Below are 23,699 nucleotides of genomic sequence, written 5' to 3'. Positions count from 1 at the left end.
ATTCCTTCTTTTATAGTGAAAAACAGCTCAGGGAGGTGGTGCCAAGACTCAAGCTACCCCTCTTCAAAGGCAATGTGCTCTTTCTACTGTTCTTGCTGCCCTGACCAGAATGGAGGAAAGAGAGCTGGCTCTGCTGTGTGCCCACTGTGTTCTGAGTGGCACATTGGTCACTCTGCATACTTGGTTCTACCTAATCCTAACCCCCAAATAGCTCCACATGGGTTTTTATTTCTTTTCCCATTTTGTAGATAAGCAAACTCACTCAGNCCTGTTTAATCCAAAGATTCCTATTGTAACACCCTGAGAACTCACGTGCAGATCTGAGACTTAGGGGGTTAAGAACACAAGAATTACAATTGAGCCTGGCCCTGAAACCAAGAGCCTATTTTGGGGTTAAGAGCCCTGAGATTCTTTCTGATCACCAGGCAGGTATCTCTGAATGTTTCTGAATTGGTTTGTTTAGNGGGACTGTTATGTTTCACCAATTAGCAAAGATATATGTGGTAACTATGTTTTGCTCTTAACCCCAAAATAGGCCCTTGCTTTCAGGGCCAGACTCAATTGTAGTTCTTGTGTTCTTAACCCCCTAAGTCTCAGATCTGCAAGGCCCATAGGAAAAGCCTTTTGACAATCGCCCACAGAGCTTTCATCTAAAATCTCTTTTGTAAAGGCAGGAATATGCTTTTCCGTATGAGGTATCTGTATTCAGAATATGGGTCTGATATGGAATATTGTGAGGCCTGGTCAATACCAGTAGGCTAATATCCAACATGAGCCAATAGTAGCAGAAGGAGATACCAGTTTTCATTTCTCATGGCAGGAGCTGCAAACATTGTCACTCCTTGCTGTGACTGCCATCCAGAGAGGCCGGTGAGGCTCCCGGCAGGTACATGTACCCCAATGTTCATAGCAGCACTCTCAACAATAACCAAAACATGGAAACAGCAGCAATATCTTGAACCAATATCAGTTCAGAGCCAGAGTCCAGTATCCCCTCCCCTAGCGTGATATCAGCCTCAGACCGCCAGGAACAAGCCTAGCCTATACTCCAACCAAGTTGGGGTCATGGAGCTATTACCACAAGGGTGACAAACATGAAGTTTGGGGTGTCACACCAAACAAAGGAAAATGGAGTTGTTACAGGACTTCAGGGAAGGGTGTTTAGGTGAAATCTGTCTGAAGTAGTGCTCGAATGGGCAGGAAGCAAAGCTGGGCTGTGAGTAGTGGGTCCACATTAGTTCTGGACTGTGAAGTGGACCCAGGCTCCTATTTCCCTGGAAACCACAAAATTTAGATGTAGAATGTAGTGTCTGAAACTTCTTATCTCGTTCCAGTTGTAAATCAAGGCTGTTTCTCTGTGTCAGTGACTTAGATCTGCCAGGAAAGGGTGGGTATTTCATTCTTGATAACTTATCACACATTCCTGTTAGTCTGTGACATTAGAGAACAAAGTTCCTCAGTAAGAAAGCAGATGTAAAATGTCATGAAATTTTAAAGATACATTTTTTTTTTCCGGGAAAGTATTGTCTCCTATTAACTTTGAAGCCAGCTTGAAAGGAGATCCTTGGAGCAAAAGCAGTTAATTTGTCTCCCTTCCTAAAGGGCCCTTCTCTAGAAGCAAAAGTTCTAACTGGATAAAAAGCTTCAAGGTCCTATCTCAGACTTAGAAGCCAGGAGAGCCAGAAAGGAGCTGCTAACACAACTTCCAGAGACTAAAATTTCCAGTCACTTCAGGAAAAGACAGACATTCCCTCTCTTTTATGTGGAACATGCCTGTTGGGCAATGGTTAGTGAAGTCATAAGCCAGAGGCTCCTAACTTTGGAGTGTTTTGTCATTTTCCTTCATTGATAAAACACCTAAAAGACCCATCTACCAAACCATGTTTAAGTAAAATGTACCATTTGGAGTCAACAGATAGGCCAGCCTTGGGGCTGCAAGCTCCCTGCCAGCACTGCCTTCATTTTTGGAGTGCTGGGGTGCAGCACGTGCTCACCTGCTGGACTCAGGAGGTATCAAGAGCCTGGGCAGTGGAGCCACACAGAGAGCACTGCCACTGAGCAGACTCTCTGCCTCAGGTCTCACTGTGAAACAGGGTAAATAAAAGTACTACATCACTGAATTGATGTTGAGGGTTAAATGAGAAAAACCATGCAAAGCATTAATCACAGTGCCTGGCACATGCTAAGGTAAAAAAAAGTAAAGGTTTATTGACTGAATCACAATTTTCATTCAGCATATAACCATTATTATCACAGTAAATTCACTCCCATTTTTATTTTATTTTTTAGGTCAAAGCTATTTGTGATGAAGTATGCTTAGGAAGATTATCACCAAGAGGCAGACTTTCCAATCAGCTTTTCAACATTCTAAGACAAGTAAAGTCCACTGCCACTACTATATGGACAACAGCCTGGAAAATAAGACCTGAAGTACAGGTCAAGTCAATGTAAGAAAAAGACTGGAATAAAAAATAAAAAAAATAAAATAAAATAAAATCTCTTTTGTAAAGGCAAAAAAAAAAAAAAAGAAAAAGACTGGAGTCAAATTCCAATAAAGCTCCTTTAATAAACAGGAAAAGTGGAATAATTTTACTAGTGAAAATGACACTTTATAGTGTCATATAGAATAAAATGGCTAATTGTTCTTATTTCTTTCTTACCTGATTCTTATATACAAAACACCATTCCATTATAGCTTATCCCAAATATTAACTGGTCAGTCCCCTATGAAGTGTTTGTTCATACGGCATTCAGCTGTTCATCAAAGACTCTAAGCTACTTTCAGCTGCCAGATTTCAGCTTCTAGAACTGTCTCTCACAGACTGCTGTTGCTGAATTTCTCTTTATTAATAACCTGTTTCAGCCCATTTTGATGATAAACTTTCCCCCACAAAACAAGCAGGAAAAGTGCTAAAGAAGTTTCTGGAGAGCAGGGTTCTGAAGATCCTGAAATGAACCACTCATAAGTGAACCGGGGACTGAATCACCGCAGGCAAGGATGGCAACTCTGAAAACTAGGCTTAGAAATACAGAGCTCCCAGGACATTTGTCATCTCAAACATCAAGAACCAAAGGACACTGAGACGTTGCTGACCAACATCCCTCTGGAGGACAAAAGGCACCTTTAAGGCATGCACACAAGAGTTCCCAGGCTGATAACCAGCACAAATACCTACCTACTAAAGCTGCTTAATTACCCTGCCTCACTTGAAGTCCTGCCCTCCGGCAGCAGAAGGACCTGCTGCTCCTCACCAGAGTCTGCTTAGTGCCAGGCTGTCCAGTAAGAGGAGACAGTTAGGATCACTCACCTTCTCCCCCAAGGACACTGATACGGATACACCAACCTTGGTTTTGAGAAGAAAACCTGTTAAGTCATATTCCATACGCCACTGTGTGTCTACTTTATGGTGATTTTCCTCCCAATTCACAGGATTTTGTCTTTCCTAATTACCTTGTAGAAAAACCCATTTTACCTGTGTCACCTGACTTCTTAGCAGGATCTTAATAGTTTTAATCTAAACACAAGCCTCATGTCATTCCTTAACAAACTTTGCTCAAGCTTGTAAGGTTCCTCTCCTGTCTGAATTATCTGATGCTGAAAAGGGATAACATTTTTGAAGTTAAACGGACATTCCTCACAATAGAACGAAAACATTTTGAAGAGCCACAAACCAGCAAACCAGGAAATCCCAACCTGGCTCTATCACAGTTTAAAGTGCAAGGATTCCATAGGGCGCCTGGGTGGCTCAGTCGGTTAAGCGTCTGACTTCGGCTCAGGTCATGATCTCACAGTCCGTGGGTTCGACCCCCGCGTTGGGCTCTGTGCTGATGGCTAGCTCAGAGCCTGGAGCTTGCTTCAGATCCTGTGTCTCCCTCTCTCTCTGCCCCTCCCTCGCTCGCTCTCTGTCTCTCAAAATAAAATAAAGACATAAAAAAATAAAAAATAAATAAAGTGCAAGGATTCCAGTCAACTTTTCTTGAACTTGAAATGGATGGTGACAGGGGTGCCTGGGTGGCTTAGTCGGTTGGGCGTCCGACTTTCGCTTGGGTCATGATCTCGTGGTTCGTGGGTTTGAGCCCCGCGTCGGGCTCTGGCTCTGTGCTGACTGCCAGCTCAGGGCCTGGAGCCTACTTCAGAGTCTGTGTCTCCCTCTCTCTCTGACCCTCTCCTGCTCACGCTCTCTCTCTCTCTCTCTCCTGGAAATAAAAAAAAAAAAAAGAAATGGATGGTGACAAGAAAAGCAAGTGGCCATATACAATACCTCACTGCACCTTGGGGTCTGGAGCTATGAAAACATGATTTTAAATAAGTATATTTAAACTGTGCTTGTTTAAACTACTCAAGCACAGGGCCACCCTCTGAATCTGAGGGTAGGCATGTGACTTTGGAATTTTTAGCACATAATTTGGCAGCCTGCCTTTAGTTAACAGTGCACTAGGAGATTGTTAAATCACTGGAGACATGAATCTCCAAAATGAAAGCTGTACAGTTTTCCCATCAGTATACTGCCTCTGCTGTAAAACCGTGAAGACTTTATTGAATAAAGCGGAGTTATTCTCCATTGTGAACTTTACGATGCTGAATGAAAGCTGTCTGTGCACTAAAGGGGGCCCCACAATTAATACTTATAAGCTTGCTCTCCAGTGTGAATTTTCTCATGACTAGTAAGAGTTATTCTCTGACTAAAAGTTTTCCCACATTCATTACACGTATAAGGTCGTTCTCCACTGTGAACTCTCTGATGACGAATAAGGTGAGAGCTTTGTCGGAAGGATTTTCCACATTCAGTGCATTTGTAGGGTTTCTCTCCTGTGTGAATTCTCTTGTGTTGGATAAGGGACAAGCGTGCACTGAAGGCTTTCTCACATTCATTGCACATATAGGGCTTCTCTCCAGTGTGAATCCTCTGATGCTGAATAAATTGTGAATGCTGACTGAAGGCCTTGCCGCACTTCTCACATTCATAAGGCTTCTCCCCTGTATGGATTCTGTGATGCTGGATGAGAGAGGAGCGGACATTGAAGGCCTTCCCACAGTCACTGCACTCATAGGGATTCTCTCCAGTGTGAATCCTTCGATGACGGACAAGATGTGCACTCTGGCTGAAGGCTTTTCCACAGTCTCCACACTCATAGGGCTTCTCCCCATTGTGCGTTCTCTCATGCTTAATTAGGGTGGATATCTGCCCAAAAGTTTTCCCACACTCATTACACTCATAGGGTTTCTCTCCAGTGTGGCTCCTCTGATGCTGAATGAGGTGTGAGCCTTGACTAAAAGCCTTCCCACATTTGTGACACTCATAGGGCTTCTCACCATTATGGACTCTCTGATGCTGAACAAGGGAAGAGAGCACACTGAAGGCTTTATCACACTCATTACATTCATAGGGCTTCTCACCATTGTGTGTCCTTTGATGATGAATGAGATTGAAACTCTGGCTGAAGGCTTTTCCACACTCATTACACTCATAGGGTTTCTCTCCAGTGTGAATTCGCTGATGCTGAATCAGATGTCCCTTTTGACTGAACGCCTTCCCACACTCATTGCATCTGTAAGGTTTTTCTCCAGTGTGAATTCTCTGATGCTGGATAAGGGACAGGCGAGCACTGAATGATTTTCCACATTCATTGCATATATAAGGCTTCTCACCAGTGTGAATTCTCTTGTGCTGAATGACTTGGGAACGTTGACTGAAGGATTTTCCACATTCATTACACCTATAGGGTTTCTCTCCAGTATGAATTCTCTGATGAACAGTAAGAGTTCGGTTCAAGCTAAAGGATTTCCCACATTCATTGCATTCATAGGGTTTTTCTCCTGTGTGAATTCTCTGATGTTGAATGAGAGATAATCGTGCACTGAAGGCTTTGCCACACTCGGTACAGTCATAAGGTTTCTCTCCAGAATGAGTTCTCTCATGTTGAAGGAGGTGTGACTGTCTACTGAAAGCTTTCCCACATTCCTTACACTTGTAAGGTTTCTCTCCACTATGAGTTCTCTGATGATGAATCAGGTTAGAGCTATGACTAAAGGCTTTCCCACACTGATTACACTCATGAGGTTTCTGCCCAGTATGAATTTTAAGATGTTGACTGTAAGATGAACGTGCACTGAAAGCTTTTCCACATTCACTGCATTCATAAGGTCTTTCTCCAGTGTGAATGTTATGGTGCTGAATGAAGTAGGAACAAGCCCTGGAAGATTTGCCACACTCAGCATAGGTGTGGGGCTTCTCTCCAGTGTGACTTTTCTGATGTTGAGAAAGACCTCTACTCCGGCTGAATGGTTTTCCACACTCAGTACACTGAATGGATTTCTTTGGATTGTTAAACCTCTGATTTTCGACAAGAACTGAACTCTGCCTGGCCACTTTCAAAAACACATCTGTCTGACACGATCTTTCTTCTAGATGGAAACATGGAAGATTAATGAGGTCCTGAGTTTGATGAAAGTCATCTACACATGGCACACTCTGGTGGAGGCTCTCCCCTCTAGACCCTCTATGAAATCTGACAGGGTTTGCGTCTGCAGTGCAGTTTACCTCCACGGGATTGGATATCTGGCCTTCTCTCCTAATAGGGGTTTTCACAGGTGTCAATGTCACTGGCTTGGAATTGTTCTTCTGGGAGAAGGATTTCTGAAATCCTTCCACTGCAGATTTTTTCCAGTAATTCTTTATCTTTCCCTCAGTTTTACACATCTCTTCAAAATCAGATTTCTTGAATACATTTCTTACATGTTCTTCTGATTTTGTTCTCTGAGACTCCATTGCTTTGGAAATTTCCTGCTTTGGAGTTAATTCCTTCTTTTCCATTTGAGACTCAAAACCTGAAAGAATGATGAAAAGTGAGTTATGTGTATTCTACTATGGGAAAAAGAATTAGAGCATAAATAGGAACATTTATATGAAACAAGTATCTTCTACAGGATACTAGATTTTCAGAATGCAAAAGCAAAAACTGACCTTACTGGGATGAGGAAAGATGGGGGAGAAACATTCTATCAAAGCAACAAAAGCTGGTGTAGGGAGACTGTTGTTTAACATAGTGCTGGAAGTCCTAGCATCAGCCATCAGACAACAAAAGGAAATACAAGGCATCAGAATTGGCAAAGAAGAGGTCAAACTTTCACTTTCNGATGGACCTTGAGGGTGTTATGCTGAGCGAAATAAGTCAGGCAGAGAAGGACAAATACCATATGTTTGCACATATAGAAGGATTCAGAGGAACTTAACAGAGGACCAAGGGGGAGAAAAAGGGGGGAAACAGTGGGGGAGAGGGAGAGAGGCAAACCATGAAAGAGTCTTGAATACTGAGAAAAAACTGAGGACTGATGGGGGGGCAGGGAGGAGATGGGCATGGAGGAGGGCACTTGTGAGGATGAGCACTGGGTGTTATATGGAAACCAACTTGACAATAAACTATTTGTAAAAAAAAAAAAAAAAAGCTGGTGTAGGGAGGAAGTAAGTAAGGAGAGAAGCCCAAGGTCAAAGGCTTACATCTGCAGATGGGCCAACTAGGCACAGATGGAGCAGAAACAGTGAGGCATGATCTGAGGGCAATGAGCTCTCAGAAAGGTGATGAGGGTGACAGGAGTGGAGGCTCAGAAGGTCACCACATCTGCTGATCATGTCATTGCTGCATACTTTGCAAACAAGGTATCTTCTAATAGCTTACTATAATAGATATTCAAATATTTGTTTAAAAATAAATGAATGATAAATGACTTGTAATGAATAAAGGGTATACAGAGAAATAGATAGTGGAAAAAATGATTTGATATGGACCACTTGGCTTCACAGAAGCAAATTAGGATAAATAGAGAAAAACAGATACAAATAATAGATACAAAAACAGATACTTATCCAAACAGCAGGTACAGCACAAGGCAGAAAAGCTAAATGTGTGCAAGTCCATGCCACACATTCCCAATGTATACAAGTACCTGAGTATTGATAAAAACTGTGATACAACTGAATTCTGAAATTCAATGAAAGGAAATTTCCTAAAGACAAAACTAAAAATCCAAACTGAACCACTGACTCATGTGGACACAATCACTGTTGGAAGGATAACCCAGGTCAGAACATGAGAGGGGAGCCCTGTTGTGGAATGCCATGAAAGCGTAATCGAACCTGTCTATAAATTGATTACTATTAAAGCTGTAACAGGTTGTTACTTTCAGACTATTTAGCCAGACAAGAAAAACTGAGCTAGAAATGTTGATTAGATGATGTCTAACATTGGGCTAAGTCCTTTTAATAGACTTCAGTGAACTTCTCACAGTACTTCAAAGGGATTTACTTAAGTATGGAAGGTAAAAAGCAAACAAATTTATTCTAGAAACCTATGAGCAACCTGAAAGGGGCAGACTCTGGATGGTAAACATCCAGAATTCCTATAGCTTCTCTCAGGAGTATCTGAGGAATTAAGAGTCCTCAACATATTAGGACTAGAGTCTAAAAAGATCCCAATCAAAAGGTATTATTTCACTGGGTAGGAAACAGAATGAAGAAGGTGAACAAAATGAGAAACCACAGAACAGGGGTGCCTGGGTGGCTCAGTTGGTTAAGTGTTCGACTCTTGATTTTGGCTCAGGTCACGATCTCACGGTTCATGGGCTCGAGCCCCACATCTGCACTGACAGTATGGAGCCTGCTTGGGATTCTCTCTCTCTGTCCCTCCTTGACTTGCGTGCACTCTCTATCAAAAATAAAAAAACAAATGGGGTGCCTGGGTGGCTCAGTCGGTTAAGCGTCCGACTTTGGCTCAGGTCATGACCTCACGGTTCATGGGTTCGAGCCCCCCATCGGGCTCTGTGCTGACAGCTAGCTCAGAGCCTGGAGCCTGTTTCAGATTCTGTATCTCCCTCTCTCTCTCTGCCCCTACCCTGTTCATGCTGTCTCTCTCTCTCTCTCTTTCTCTCTCAGAAATAAAGAAAACATTTAAAAAAAACTTAAAAAAATAAACAAACAAACAACAGACCACAGAATAGAATGATCTGTGGGTCAAGAAGCAACATCTCACATTGATTCATGCTGCCATTTCCCTTCAGGAATCTGGTGATCCTTGGTTGTCTATTTGTATTTCATCACGAGGCAATAAAAAGACACCTGGGAAATCTGTGTACAAATGGTACTTGTCAATTGGAGGCACATTTGAGTAAGGTCGTAGCTATAAGGGCAGGGCATCCCCAAATGCCCAAATGTAGAAGTCTTTGCTCCATGGCTGTTTGGTTTTTGAGGGAATCTCCTAATTTCTGCCTTAGGTAGATGATGCCTTACTGTTGGGTATTCTTTGCACAGTGTTAGAGGAAGGATGTGGCACTATCAGCTGTTTCTATATTTAGGCTTTTTAGTTGATATCTCAGGATTAAAGATTTTTTTTTTAACTAAAAACAACTCTTCATAACTGGTAGAATGTTTTTCCATCAGGAGGTGCAAAATGTCTGGTTGCCTCTCTTTTTTTGTGATGTTAGCAGCCATTAGTGGTCGTTATTTATATTCATTTTTAAATTTGGAATTTTGAGATAGTGATTTTTAATTCTATCATTCCTTTAATTTAATTTAATTTTTTTAAAAGCTGGAAGCCCTATGAAGAGAAACTTATACTCACCAACTGTTCAGTTATCCTGAGGTAAAATACATCTTATAAAGGCAGAATAAACACTTGATTTCTTTATTCACTAGTTTTCAGAATAATGAATCAACTCCCTAGCATTCCTCAAAGGTGACCAATGAGGAAATTTTTCCCCCTGAGTGTCAGAGTAGCCCTAACAAAGCCTAAGAGCAACAAGACATGGTGATTCAATGTCATGTTATCTTTCTGCCAAAAGGACATTTAATCCTCTTTTAAGAATATGACATCAAATAGAAACTCTGTAACATTTTATCTATAATATCGACTCTCAGTTAAATATCAGAAAGTATGTTAAAAAAAGACCAATGACAAGAAACCAAGAGAAAAAACACACAATAGAAACAAATCCACAGGCAATTCAGATACTGTCATGATCCAATTTCAAAAGCAAAAGTGTTTAGTATATATAAGAACATAAAAAGATATGGAATATGACCAGAAATCAAATGGAAACTGAAATGAGGAGTTCAATAGATAGAGAGTTTGTTAGCAGACAGGACATAATAGAACAGAGGACTACTTAACTGGAAGGTACACAGTAAAAGTATTCTTAAGTTTCAAATTGAAACACAGAGGGGGGAAAAGGGACAGGAAATACAGAAAAGAGCATAAGAAACAGGTGTGATATGGTAGAATAGTGAAATATATATATATATAGTTACAATCCTGGAAAGAGAGGAGAAAAGGAACAGGACAGAAGAAATACTGGCTTCCTCATACCTATCAGAATGCCTAAAGTCAACAACACAAGAAATAATAGATGCTGGGAAGGATGTGGCAAAAAAGGAACATTCGTGCACTGCTGCTGGGAATACAAGCTCTTGCAGCCTCTGTGGAAAACAGTATGAAGGTCCTCAAAAAGTTAAAAAAGGAACTACCCTATGACCTAGCAATTGCACTACTGGGAATTTTCCCAAAGAATTCAAAAACACTAATTCAAAGGGATACATGCACCCCTATGTTTATAGGAGCATTATTTACAATAGCCAAGATACGAAAGCAGCCCAAGTGTCCATCAATTGATGAATGGATACACATGTGGTATATATGGACAATGGAATATTATTCAGCCATAAAAAATAATGAAATCTTGACATTTGTAATGACATGGATAGAGCTAGAGAGTATTATTCTAGGTGAAATAAGTCAGAGAAAAAAAAAACCACATGATTTCATTCATATGTGCAACTTAAGAAACAAGACAAACCAGCAAAGAAAAACAAAGAGAGAGAGGTAAAGTAAGAGACAGACTCTTAATTATAGAGAACAAGTTGATGGTTACCAGTGGGGATGGGCTAAATAGGTGATGGGGATGAAGGAGGGCACGTGTTCTGATGAGCACTGGGTGATGGAGAGAATTGTTAAATCATTCTATTGTACACCTGAAACTAATATCACACTGTATGCTAACTGGGATTAAAATAAAAACTTAAAAAAAAGAAATATTAGCTTACAACTTTCCACAACTGACAAAAATCTATAAATCCTTCAAAAAGCTCTAAGAATCATAAGATAAATGCAAAGAAAACCACAGCTGGGTATAACACAATCAAAGTGCTAAAACTAAAGAAAGAGAATATTAAAAGCAGCAAGAAGAAAAAGACATATCAATTTAAAAGCAAAATAAGACTGTAAGCTGACCGTTCAGCTGTAGGTAGAAGTGGAAGATAGTAGACAAAAGGGTGTTGTTAATGGGCTGAAGAAAATAAATGGCAACCCAGAAGTTAGCATCTAGAAAAAAGTCTTCAAAACTGAAAGCTAGGAAATTGCACTTCCAGGATGACAGTGTAAAGAACTCATTGGATGCATGTTACAGCAAAACAAAGATGGTAAGAACTATAAAAACAAATGAGCATAGGGGAAGGGAAATAAAAATAAGATAAAAACAGAGAGAGAGGCAAACCATAAAAGACTCTTAAATACAGAGAACTGAGGGTTGCTGTAGGGGAGGTGTGTAGGGGGATGGGTTAAATGGGTGATGGGCATTAAGGAGGGCACTTTTTGGGATGTGCACTGAGAGTCATATGTAAGAGATGAATCTCTGGGTTCTATTCCTGAAGCCAAGACTATACTGTATGTTAACCAACCTGAATTTAAATTAAAACAAAGAAACAACCCAAAAAGCCCCAAGAAACAAAAATGACAACAACAACAAAACAAACAAACAATGATTTAGTCTCTGGAGATTATCCTAAGGGCAAACTGCAAATGAAGAAGCATTTATTCAAGAAAATCTTGGGGCGCCTGGGTGGCTCAGTCGGTTAAGGGTCCGATTTCCGCTCAGGTCATGATCTCATGATTCATGGTTTCGAGCCCCGTGTCGGGCTCTGTGCTGACAGCTAGTTCAGAGCCTAGAGCCTGCTTCAGATTCTGTGTCTACCTCTCTCTCTCTCTCTCTCAGAAATAAAACATAAAAAGAAAAATCTACTAAAATTTGGTATGAACAGTGAAAATGTAGGGCATTTGAGCCATGACCCGCTCCATCTCCATCCACAGCTCAGCCTGACAGATGCTATACTCTGGGTAGGTGGGGACAGGAAGAAGCCTTTCTCCTTGGCTCCCAGTGAAAGCTTACCACATCTCATTAGGAGGGTAGGCCACCGGTATTTATCATACCTCCCAACTCCAAGGTAAAGAGGCAAAAGTCCTGGTGAGTGTGGCTGAGAGGGCAGGGGAGTCACCCTGCTGGAGTCACAACAAACCTCTAATAATGATTTAAAAATATCCAAAATAGCCCAAATTTAACTAGATCAGACTGCTGAGCTATTGGTACCCTAGGGTATTCTCAAAAACAGTAGAGGAATCTTTGTTGCTTTCCTCACTTAGGAAATTTCAAGGGATTCAGGAGCTCTGTGCCAGAAATGGGGATGAGAACTAAATATGTATTTAATATAAATCAGTATCAGATAGAAATATTTTATATGTGACAAAGACAGCACAGAGGAGGTGAGTGAATGCAGAGTGTTGTTGGGAGTCAGGAAATGACAGCAGGTGGCTAGTTGAATGTACAGGAACAAATGAAGACAAATGATAAATAAGAAAGCAAATACAACAAACTCTATATTCATGCTTGTTTTCATTTCTTTTCTCAATTTTCATAATAGACGTAAAGCTATAATAAAGTAAGAATTACAAAAATGTATTGTTGCACTTGTAACATACAGAGGTGTAACTGTGTAACATTAGCACAAAGAGAGGAAGAGAAAATAAAGCCATGTAGAAGTGACAATTCTACATGCCCCTGGAATTGTTAGTATAAACCAGGAGACTCTGATAAGATGTACATGGTAAGTTCTGGGGCACCCACAAAGAAACTAAAGGTACTAGGTATGGCCACATAGCTGAACTCACCATTAGAATGTGAGAGGCAGCGATTTGCGTTTCTTCAAAGGCCAGGATTTGCCTCCTCTGCTCTTTCCCTGTCTCACAAGTCTGAGGACAGATGCATCTATGATCCAGAGCACAGAGATGGAGCGGGAGATGAGCATTTAGACATGCCGCTCCAGAGGACGGCAGATAAAATGGATAAACTGGCTTCTGAACAAGCATGTCCAACAGGGAAAGCACCAAACAGGGACTCTGCTACATGAGGAAAAGAAACTTCTATGTGTTTAAGCCAATGCATATGTGGTCTATGAAATACTGGCACCTAGTGCCAAGAATGAGCATTTCTACATAGGAAGATTTGGGGTGATTTTTATTCTCATTGCTGTACTTCTCTACAGACTATTTTGGTAAAATGATACATGTTCACTGTATAAATATTTTTTTTCTTTTTAGGCAGAGAGAATCCCAAGGAAGCCCCATGCTCAGCTGCACAGCCAATGAGGGGCTTGATCCCACCACTCTGGAATCATGACCTGAGCCAAAATCAAGAGTCAGACATTCAACCAACTGAGTCATTCAGGTTCCCCTAAAAGTACTAAATTGTCTTATTTTATTTTTTTAAAGTTTATTTATTTCGAGAGAGAGAAGGAGACAGAGAGAGAAAGAGAACAGGGAAAGGCAGAGAGAGAGGGAGAGAATTCCAAGCAGGCTCTGCACTATCAGTATAAGCATAATGTGGGGCTCAAACTCATGAACCATGAGACATGACCTGAGCTGAAGTTGGAAGGTTAACAGAGCCACCCAGGCTTCCCCAACATAAATTATTTTTACTTTTTTTAATGTTTTATTTATTTCTGTGAGAGAGCAAGAGGCAGCGTGAGCAGGGGAGGGGCAGAGAGAGAGGGAGACACAGAACCTGAAGCAGGTTCCAGGCTCTGAGCTGTCAGCACAGAGCCTGACGCAGGGCTTAAACCCACGAACCGTGAGATCATGACCCGAGCCGAAGTCAGATGCTTAACCGACTGAGCCACCCAGGTGTCCCAAGTTTGTTTATTTTTGAGTGCACTTGAGAGGGGGAGGAGCAGGGAGAGGGAGAGAGATAATCTCAAGCAGGCTCCACACTGTCAGCATGGAGCCCGATGCAGGGCTGGAACTCACGATCCATGAGACCATGACCTGAGCCAAAATCCAGAATCAGACAATTAGCCAATTGAGCTACCCAGGCACCTCTGATTTCAAGACTTTTCATGAAGCCTCAGTAATCAAAACAGTGTGATACTGGAGTAGAGACTGACAATAGACAAATAGAAGAGAGCAGAGAGTCCAGAAATAAACCCACATGTATATGGACAACTGATTTGTGACAAAACCACAAAGGCAATACAAGTGGAGAAAAAAAAAATTTTTTTTTTCCAACAAATGGTGCTGGAACAACTGGATATCTACTTGTAACAAATTAAACCTTGGTGGGGCACTGGGGTGGCTCAGTGGGGTAAGCATTCAACTTTGGCTCAGGTCATGATCTCGTGGTTTCGTGAGTTTGAGCCCCACGTGGGGCTCTGTGCTCACAGCTCAGAACCTGGAGCCTGCTTTGGATGCTGTGTCTCCCTCTCTCTCTCTCCGCCCTTCTCCTCCTCACACTCTGACTGTCTCTCTCAAAAATATACATTCAAAAAAAATTTTTTTTAAAAATTAAAAAAAATAAAAATTAAAAAGCAAAAAAACTTAATAAGAAAGCAAAAACCCAATTAAAAAGTAGGCAAAGACATGAACAGACACTTTACCACTGAAAATACACAGAAGGGAAACAAGTATATGAAAAGATAGCTAACATCTTTAACTACTAGAGACATTAAAATTAAAACCACAGTGAGACACCACTACACATCTATCAGAGTAGCTAAAATGAAAAAGACTGATGACACCAAGTATTGATGAGGATGCGGAGAAAATGGAACTCTTATCCAGTGCTGGTGGGGATATCAAATGTTGCAACCAGTTTGGAAAGGAGTCTGGCAGTTTCCTAAAAAGTTAAATATACATCTACCATGTAATCCAGCCATTCTATTCCTAGGTATTTATCCAAGAGTAAAAGAAATGTATGGTCATACAGAGGTCTGCACACAAATGTGCATAGCAGCTTTATCTGTATTAACCCCACACGGGAAACAACTCAAATATCTGTTAACAGAATTGATAAACAAATTGCAGCATATCCATATAATACTAACAAAAAAAAAGTTATGGATACAAAAATTGAAGAATATCGTAAGAACTATGTTGAGTCAAAAGATGACAGACAAAAAAAAGTACATGCTTTATGATCCCAATTATATAAAGCTCTAGAAAATGTAATTTATATTGACAGATAGCAGATCAGTAATCACTTCGTAATAGAGATGGGGAGTGAGAAGGAGGGATTACAAATACAAAGAGACAGCAGAAAACTTTTAGGGGTAATGGATATGCTTGCTATCTTGACTGTGGTGAATAGTTTCACATGTATATACATAATGCAGAAATGTCAGCATACTGCACATCTTAAATTTGTATAGCATATTAATGCTTAATATATCTTGATAAAGCTGTTTCTAAAAGCGGGGAAAAAATGTATGGGGTGTGGAGCCAGTATGTCAGAAATCCAACCCAGCTTTGTTCCTGGTCAGCTGTGTGATCTCAGGCCAGCAACTGAATCTCTCTGTGCCTCAGTTTCTTGACCACCAACTGTGAGGACCTTGAAAAACTGCATAAGTTCATGTACTGGGCACAGATGTCCAGGCATTGTTAGCTGCTGTGGTAGCACAGAGGATTCAGCTCCACTTACTGTTTACTATTTATATGTCCATTCCCTTTGCTACAGATGAAGAAACCCTAATTCATGTTTTTCCCCAAGGCCCTGAATCAGCCTGGGAACTCTAAGTGAGCAATAGCACTGGACAATAGACTCTGGGCAGGAAGACATATCTCTGGGTGGTCTTTCCAACCAGCCAAGGCAAAGCTGGCCAGCAAGGCCTGAGAAGGAATGGGTGACATGGAAGCAACTGGAAGGCAGCCAAGGCAGGGAGTTAGATGCCCCAGAAAGATATCCGAGCTGTTTTCTGGGATTTTTCTGAGCATTTTCTAGGGTAAGGGAAACATGAGCTCATTTATGGGTACAGAATAGGAGCCATTGTCTACGGCCAATACCACCCTGAACGCACCTGATCTTGTCTGATCTCGGAAGCTAAGCAGGGTCGGACCTGGTTAGTACTTGGAAGGGAGAATAGGAGCCATTAATACAGAGAAAACAGAAGAAAGGTAGAAATGGAGAAGATGGAAAGCAAAGCCTTGGCAGTGACAAGAGATGTGGCTCAAAGCTCACAGAGAAGGGCCAGGAGAAGTGGCAGAGCCTGCCGGCAGGGGCAGGAAAAGCATGGGGACATTCCTGGAGACTCACTTTCACTCCTATGACTCTGGATCCAGCCCTCCTCAATTCTCAGTGAGTGTGGGGCCCATGGTTCTTCCCCTTTCTCCAGCCTGGAGATGACGTCAGGTTTGGAAACTTGAAGTCCTGTTCCAGAGAAAGGAAGCAAGACTGACAATTCATCCAAGTCCAGGGCAGGATGGCCCCATGGGCAGCACGTGTGTGCTGGTCATGACCTCCCCTGCCACCTGGTCTGCAAATCAAGGAGACAGATACAGGCCCCAGCTGAAGAAAAGTTAAACCCAGCTCTTCTGGGGGTCATGGATAAGGGACAGAGTTGGGGCCTGAACACATCACACTAGAAGATTCATAGTAGTGTCTTGGTGTCTACCAAGGACTAAAAGGGAAGCAGCCATTCTGGTGTGAGGTAGGGCTCTGGAAGCAAATGGATTCAAATCCTAGATCTGCCTCTGATTGCCTGTATGATCTTAAGAAAGTGATTATAGGGGCACCTGGGTGGCTCAGTCGGTTGTGTCCGACCGGCTCAGGTCATGATCTCTGATCTCGTGGTTCGTGGGTTCGAGCCCCGCATTGGGTTCTGTGCTGACAGCTCAGAGCCTGGAACCTGTTTCAGATTCTGTGTCTCCCTTTCCCTCTGCACCTCCCTTGCTCGCACTCTGTCTCTTTCTGTATCAAAAATAAATAAACCTTAAAAAAAAAAAAGAAAGAAAAAAAGTGACAATATTTGTCAGCCTCGAATTCAACTATAAACCATTTAACCCAACACCAGCTTTGAAGATGCATTATGATTAGCTCTGGGGAAATGAATATACTTAGTGTTAGATGAAGGATATTTTTCTTCTATACTTCCTACAAGAAAATTGGGGGAGTCCATGGCACTGCCTGTCCTCTCCTCTGTACAGACCAGCCCTGCCTGGGACCAGGGTCATAAATGTCTTCTGTTTGGGCCCAGGGGGTGAGGAGCCTCTGAGCCCTGAGCCTAGCCCCAGAGAAAGGAACCGAGAGCTGAACTTCAGACAGAAGCCTTACCCAGCATGACCAGATTTCTATAGGTTTCCAGCATCACGTCCCTGTAAAGGCATCTCTGAGCAGGGCCCAGACATCCCCACTCCTCCCGGGAGATGAGCACAGCCACGTCCTCAAAGGAAATCGAGACCTGGAATGACAAGATCTTGTTGCAACCCCAGGATCAGGCCCAGGGTGGGTCTGGGGATTGTGGAGGAGCCATTAGGCTCAGGATGGGCAAAACCCCTCTGAATGCATGTACCAGACTTGTCCTCACAAGAGTGGCCTCTTTGAGGCAGGCACCATCTCCACTTGTCTTTGTCTGCCCAAACTCTTATCCTCCACTGTGCCTAATCCAGGGATTGTGAAGATATGATGTGGACCTGAACTCAGGGACTGAGGAACTGGTGAAGACAGGGAGCTAACTACCCTCTGGGACCAGCCCCTCACAGAGATAACCATGGATAAACTCCAGCCAAGAAAGGGCTAAGGTCAGACAGAGGTGTCTCCATGCATACCACTCACCTGAGGCCCATCAGGAAGGAGCTGCTTGATGACTATCATTGGATCTCTGAGCTTGTCCCAAGGAGGCAGGCAAAACTGCAGGGAAAGGGAAGACTGTGATGGAGTGTGACCAGCCTGCTTCTCACAGCAACATTGAGACTTCTGTGCCTGGATCTCAAGAGGTCTATGGCAGCAGTCACGGAGTGTGAGGCTACCGGAAAGCCCTGGGAAGGGCAGATGGACTAAGCACCCAGTAGTCTCTGAGACTATATCCCCTTGCCCACCATGAGGCCCCCCAGCAGCCCCTGGTACAACAGCATCCTAAGGCCACCACGTGATGGCCCCAGCAGTGCAGCTGGCCGGAGGAGACAAAGGGCCGTATTTCAGGCCCACTTAGGAGCTCTTGGAGAGTGGGCAAACACCTGAGGATAAGCAGACCAGGCTCTTTCTAAGGCAGTGCACAAACAAGTAGGGAGGCTGACAAAATTTTAAGGAGACAAAATTTTAAATGCCTATGACAGGTGATGATACAGGATAGAAAGAATGAGTAGCATGAGGGCAGCACTTGTGGTAGGAGATATTTTACACAGGATAGCCAGGGAAGGCACCTTTGATAAAGCAACATCAAAGCAGAGATGTAGATGTAGTGAGGGCAGGCAATATGCAGACATTAGGGGAGATATATCCCAGGAAGGGGAAAGCACAAGTGCAAAGGTTATGAGGTGCAAGCTCACTTGATGTGTTCAAGTAAGGGCAAGAAGGCCAGAGGGGCTGAAGGGGAGTAGGGGAGGGCACAAGAAAGAAGGGTGGGGTGCCTCATAGGCTATATAGGATTTGGGCTTTTATGAATGAGATGGGAAGCATCTAGAAGGTCTGGGCAGTGATATGACCTGCCATGTGGCCTTTCTAGCTGCTGCTTTGAAAACAGACTGGGTGTGGGTGTGGGGACTATCAGGGCATAAACAGGAAAACAAGTTGGAAGTCTCAGGCTGTAATCCACTAGAGGTGACAGCGTCTTGGACCAGAGTGGTGGTAGCAGCCAATAAATGATCAGATTGTAGATGCATTTCAAAGGCATAGTCAATAGGATTTGCTGATGAATTAGATCTGAGATAAGACATCGAGAATTTTGGCTCAAACTATTGAGATGATAACACTTCCACTCACTCAAAACAAGAACACTGTAGAAGCACATCTGAAGGATAAAAATTAAAAGTTGGTTTTGTATAGGTTATATTTAAGACACCTATTAGACTTACAAGTGGAGAATCAGAGCTTTCGCATATATGGGTCCAAAATTCAGGAGAAAGGCTGAAGCTGGCTAGGTATACACTGGGAACTGTCACTATATATATGGCATTTAGAATCACTCATCTGGTTTTACTATAGCTTGACAGGTGACATGAGGGTTATCATTCCCAGGAAAACCTTCCCAGTTAGCCTCTGATACAAAGCTAGCTCCCAACTCCACAGTGCCCCACTCCATGCAAACGGACCCCTTACTTCAGGTAGAAATGTGTATCGCAAGTGGATCTGCACTCTGCCTTTGCTTCCAGACTGACTGAGAGGCATGGAACACTGCTGCTGGAAGCATGGACTCTGCAAGCTAAGAGGGCTGAACTCCAATTTCTTTTTTTAAATTTTTAAATGTTTTATTTATTTCTGAGAGAGAGGGAGAGAGACAGCGTGAGCAGGGGAGGGTCAGAGAGAGAGGGAGACACAGAATCCGAAGCAGGCTCCAGGCTCTGAGCTGTCAGCACAGAGCCTGATGCGGGGCTTGAACTCACGAACCGGTGAGATCATGACCTGAGCCGAAGTCGGACGCTTAACCGACTGAGCCACCCAGGCGCTCCTGAATTCCAAATCTGGATATACCACCTACTAACACTAATACAAAGGTCTCAGGTAAGTGAAGAGTTTCTACACATACCTTAAAATAAGAACACTACCACGTATCCTAAGTGGATATTTTGAGAATTAAATGAGGAAAATGTATAAAGTACTGTGTATAGTGCTGGCAAACCATAACCAAGAAAAAGATAACTAAACCTTAATTACTATCGTTAAGGAAATGTTTATTGAGCGCCCACAAAATGAATAAACGAACGCTGTGATTGTTCTAGCTCCAGAAAGTGATCTCCTGCCTATCCCCCTTCGGACCCAGCAACCGAGGTCCCTTCCCTGACAGCTTTAGCAACTCTTTATCCTTTCACCTAATCTACTCCTGCTGCGTGAAAAGCACCCTTCTCTGTTCGAGAAAAGCACGATTAGATTCATCCCCTGACCACGCCCCAACTTCGCCTACTCGTTAAAGCGTTCATCCACGCAGCCACCCTGCCGCGGCGGCCTGGACCCCCTGGAGCGGCGTTCGGCCGGCGAGGGGCGGGGGTCCCTCCGCCGCTCCCCTGCCGGCCTCTCCCCCTACACGCGGGCTCTCCACACTCCACTCCACCTCCGCCGCTCTCGGGGCCGGGGCCGCTCGGATACCTCCGCGCCGACCACCCTCGCCCTGACTCACTCAGCTCGGACACGGGTGGAGGTGCCCCTTGCAGACGCCAGGCCCCTGAGCGCCAGGGCTGCCGGACAGGAAGTGCCCCCCTTGAGCTTCCGCCGCGCCCTCCGTCTCGCCACCAATCGGGTTCCTGGTTCCGGAGGCGGTTCATTGAAGACTGTGCTCCTGGCCAGTTCCTGGGTCCTGGTCCTGACTTGGTTGCCAGAAGTGGACTGGCCTTGTAAGAAATGTTAAAAGTTCTTTAGAGAGTTGGGAACTGTTATGGGCAGAAACTTGTGAAGAAAAGAAAAGGATCAGGGAAGGAATAAGTGGCAGTGAAACAAAATATTTTTTCTTATTCTCAATTATTCTGAAAGATTATTGTTTTTCAAAGTAATAATAGCAACAATATATTATGTTATTATAGCACACGGATGAGTAAAATGAATGAGAGCAATTGAGGGAGGAATTGGGAAAACTTGGTTATAAGTAACTATGCTATCTATGAAGCAGTATAGTGTTACTTGAAAGCCGACTCAGTTCCAGAAACATTTGCAACCATTAAAAAATATATATATATATTTTTATTTGAGAGAGACAGTGAGGGGGGAAAGGGGCAGAGGGAGAAAGAGAGAATCTTGAGCAGGCACCATGCTCAGCGTGGAGCCTGAAGTGGGGCTCTATTCCATGATCCTGGAATCATGACCTGAGCCGAAATCGAGTCGATGCTCAACTCACAGAGCCACCCAGGCGCCCTGATTTTTTTTTTTTTTTTTTTTTTTTTTATTCATCAGGCTATATGGAGACCTACCTAAAACCTGAGGACACAAAGTTTAAAACTAAGAAGATGGTGGGGTGCCTTGGTTGCTCAGTTGGTTAAGCGTTCAACTCTTGATCTCAGCTGGGTCCCTGATCTCAGGGTTGTGGGTTGGAGGCCCGTACTGGGCTCCATGCTGGGTGTGGAGCCTACTTAAAAAAAAAAAAAAAAAGAGGAGGAGGAGGAGGAGAAGGAGGAAGAGGAGGAAAAGTGAGCTGTACAACTAAGAGATGAAGTAATCTTTTAATTTTTTAATTTATTTTGAGAGAGAGAGATAGAGGGCACAGGGAAGGTGCAGAGAGACAGGGAGAGAGAGAGAGAATCCCAAGCAGGCTTTGCACTGTTGCCTGGAGACCAACTGGGGCTCAAACTCATGAACCAGGAGATCATGACCTGAGGTGAAACCAAGAGTTGAATGCTTAACTGACTGAGCCACCCAGGTGCCTGGAGATGAAGTAATCTCTAAGACTAGGGTCATTACTATAGATAACAGATGCCATTAAATAATTCTGAAAATTTTATTTACCCAGGAAGATACAAATATTTTAAAATCACAGAATAAGATAGTTTCAAAAATACTTCAAAATTAGAGAAGCATAAAGAGCAATACACATACCATCATAGTGGAAGGGTGTTATATGCCTTTTCCAATAACTGATAGACCTGACAGACAAAAAGAGAGAGAGAGAGAAATTAAGGATTGAGGTTTTTTCCCCTTCTGACGCCAACCATTTGGTATTGTCTTCAATACTAGACCCCTATAACTCAACTAAATTTTAACACTTAACTACCAGAGGTAGAGCAGACCACACAGGTTAAGGACTCAGCCCACAAGACTGCCCACACTAAGACAGTCACAAATATCAAGTGCCAGGGATATTCACACTTCTGTGTGACTGAGCTATGAAGTCAGGAGTTCCCACAACCCCTGCCTCCAAGCTCAACAATTTGCTAGGACTTACAGAACCCAGGAACATGCTGACTCATGATTACAATGTATTACAAAAGATACAAATCAACAGTCAGATGAGGAGGTACGGAAGGTAAGTTTGATAGGATCTAAATGCCGAAGTCTCTGTCTCTGTGGAGTTGGTGTGTACCACTTCCCAGCACATGGATGTAGTCATTAACTTGGAACCTCCCCAAATCCCCTCCTTTAGGGGTTTCCATGGAGGTTTCATTATGAAGGCATGACTGCGTCATTGATGATTGGCTCAATCTCTAGCCCCTCTCTACTCTCTGGAGGTTGGGAGATGGTGCTGAAAGGTATGAGCCTCTAATAAAGGCTTAGTATTTCTGCTGACCAGTTCCCATCTATTTTTAATGTTTATTTCTTTTTGAGAGAGCGAGCAAGCACGTGAATGGGGGGAGGGGCAGAGAGAGAGGTAGACAGGATCCAAAGCAGGCTCTGTCTTGACATCAGAGAGCCTGGTGTGGGACTCAAACTTGGGAACTGTGAGATCATGATCCGAGCTAATGTCAGACACTTAACTGACTGAGCCACCCAGGTGCCCGTGACCAGCCCCCACCTTGAAGCTTTCTAGGGGCCACCAGGAGTCATCTCATTGGGACAAAAAGTGCTCCTATCATCCTTATCACTTAGGAAAATCCAAGGGTTTTAGAAGCTATGTGCTTTGAACCAGGAACAAAACTCAAATATTTTTCTTATTATATCATATACATGATTTGTGTCCCACTTTGAATCTTTTTTTTTAAACTTTTTAAAAAAAATTTATTTCTAGGAGAGAGAGAGAGACAGCGTGAACAGGGGAGGGTTAGAGAGAGAGGGAGACACAGACTCTGAAACAGGCTCCAGGCTCTGAGCTAGCTGTCAGCACAGAGCCCGACGCGGGGCTCGAACCCACGAACCGCGAGATCATGACCTAAACGAAAGTTGGACGCTTAACCGACTAAGCCACCCAGGCGCCCCGTCCCACTTTGAATCTTAATAGCAACTAAACAATAACATATGCAGGAGTAATTACCCAAAAATGTGAAAAGTCTTTAGGGAGGAGGTTTTAAAACTTTATTGAAAAATATTAAAGAAGACTTAAATAAATGAGAGGTATACCAGGTTCGTGTAAGATTCATGACTACTACAGTCTGCACCAAAATCCTCTTTAGAATTATATTCTAACAAAATTCCAAAGGAGTTTTTAGTGGAAACTGACAAACCAATATAAAAATTTATATGGAAAAACAAATAATCAAGATGCTCTTGAAGCAAAAGAAAAGGTGGGATTTACCTTATCTAGATCAGACTTACTATAAAAATTGGCATTGAGGGGCTCCTGGGTGGCTCAGTTGGTTAAACGTCTGACTTTGGCTCAGGTCATGATCTTGTGGTCCCTGAGTTTGAGCCCCACGTTGGGCTCTGTGCTGACAGCTCAGAGCCTGGAGCCTGCTTCAGATTCTGTGTCTCCTTCTCTCGCTGCCCCTCCCTCTCTGTCTCTCCCTCTCTCTCAAAAACAAAAATAAACATTAAAGAAAAG

The 23,699-nt window shown here is 43.0% G+C and overlaps 1 protein-coding gene across 3 annotated transcripts; it reads right to left on the bottom strand.

Moving 5' to 3' along the window:
• Positions 1-2,183: 2,183 nt before the first annotated feature.
• Positions 2,184-20,481, bottom strand: LOC144226682 (uncharacterized). Of its 3 annotated transcripts, XM_077758144.1 has the most exons (6): positions 20,418-20,481; positions 17,921-17,995; positions 17,420-17,546; positions 16,403-16,516; positions 4,711-6,829; positions 2,184-4,197 (listed from the first exon to the last, which is right to left on the bottom strand). In XM_077758144.1, exons 2-6 carry the CDS (start codon positions 17,957-17,959, stop codon positions 4,134-4,136), a joined length of 2,463 nt encoding a protein of 820 aa, XP_077614270.1. In that variant the 5' UTR covers positions 17,960-17,995; positions 20,418-20,481; the 3' UTR covers positions 2,184-4,133. The 3 variants fall into 3 exon arrangements, with proteins under 3 accessions (XP_077614270.1, XP_077614269.1, XP_077614271.1); XM_077758143.1 differs by lacking the exon at positions 2,184-4,197 and having other exon boundaries at positions 4,212-6,829; XM_077758145.1 differs by lacking the exons at positions 2,184-4,197; positions 17,420-17,546; positions 17,921-17,995; positions 20,418-20,481 and adding an exon at positions 12,991-13,087 and having other exon boundaries at positions 4,212-6,829; positions 16,403-16,469.
• Between the last annotated feature and the right edge of the window lie 3,218 nt (positions 20,482-23,699).

The sequence above is a fragment of the Crocuta crocuta genome, unplaced genomic scaffold, assembly GCF_008692635.1.
Source record: "Crocuta crocuta isolate KB4526 unplaced genomic scaffold, BGI_CrCroc_1.0 scaffold327, whole genome shotgun sequence".
NCBI classification, from domain to species: domain Eukaryota; kingdom Metazoa; phylum Chordata; class Mammalia; order Carnivora; family Hyaenidae; genus Crocuta; species Crocuta crocuta.
The sequence above is the reverse complement of the archived record's forward strand: the minus strand, read 5'-3'. Positions and strand labels throughout refer to the sequence as shown.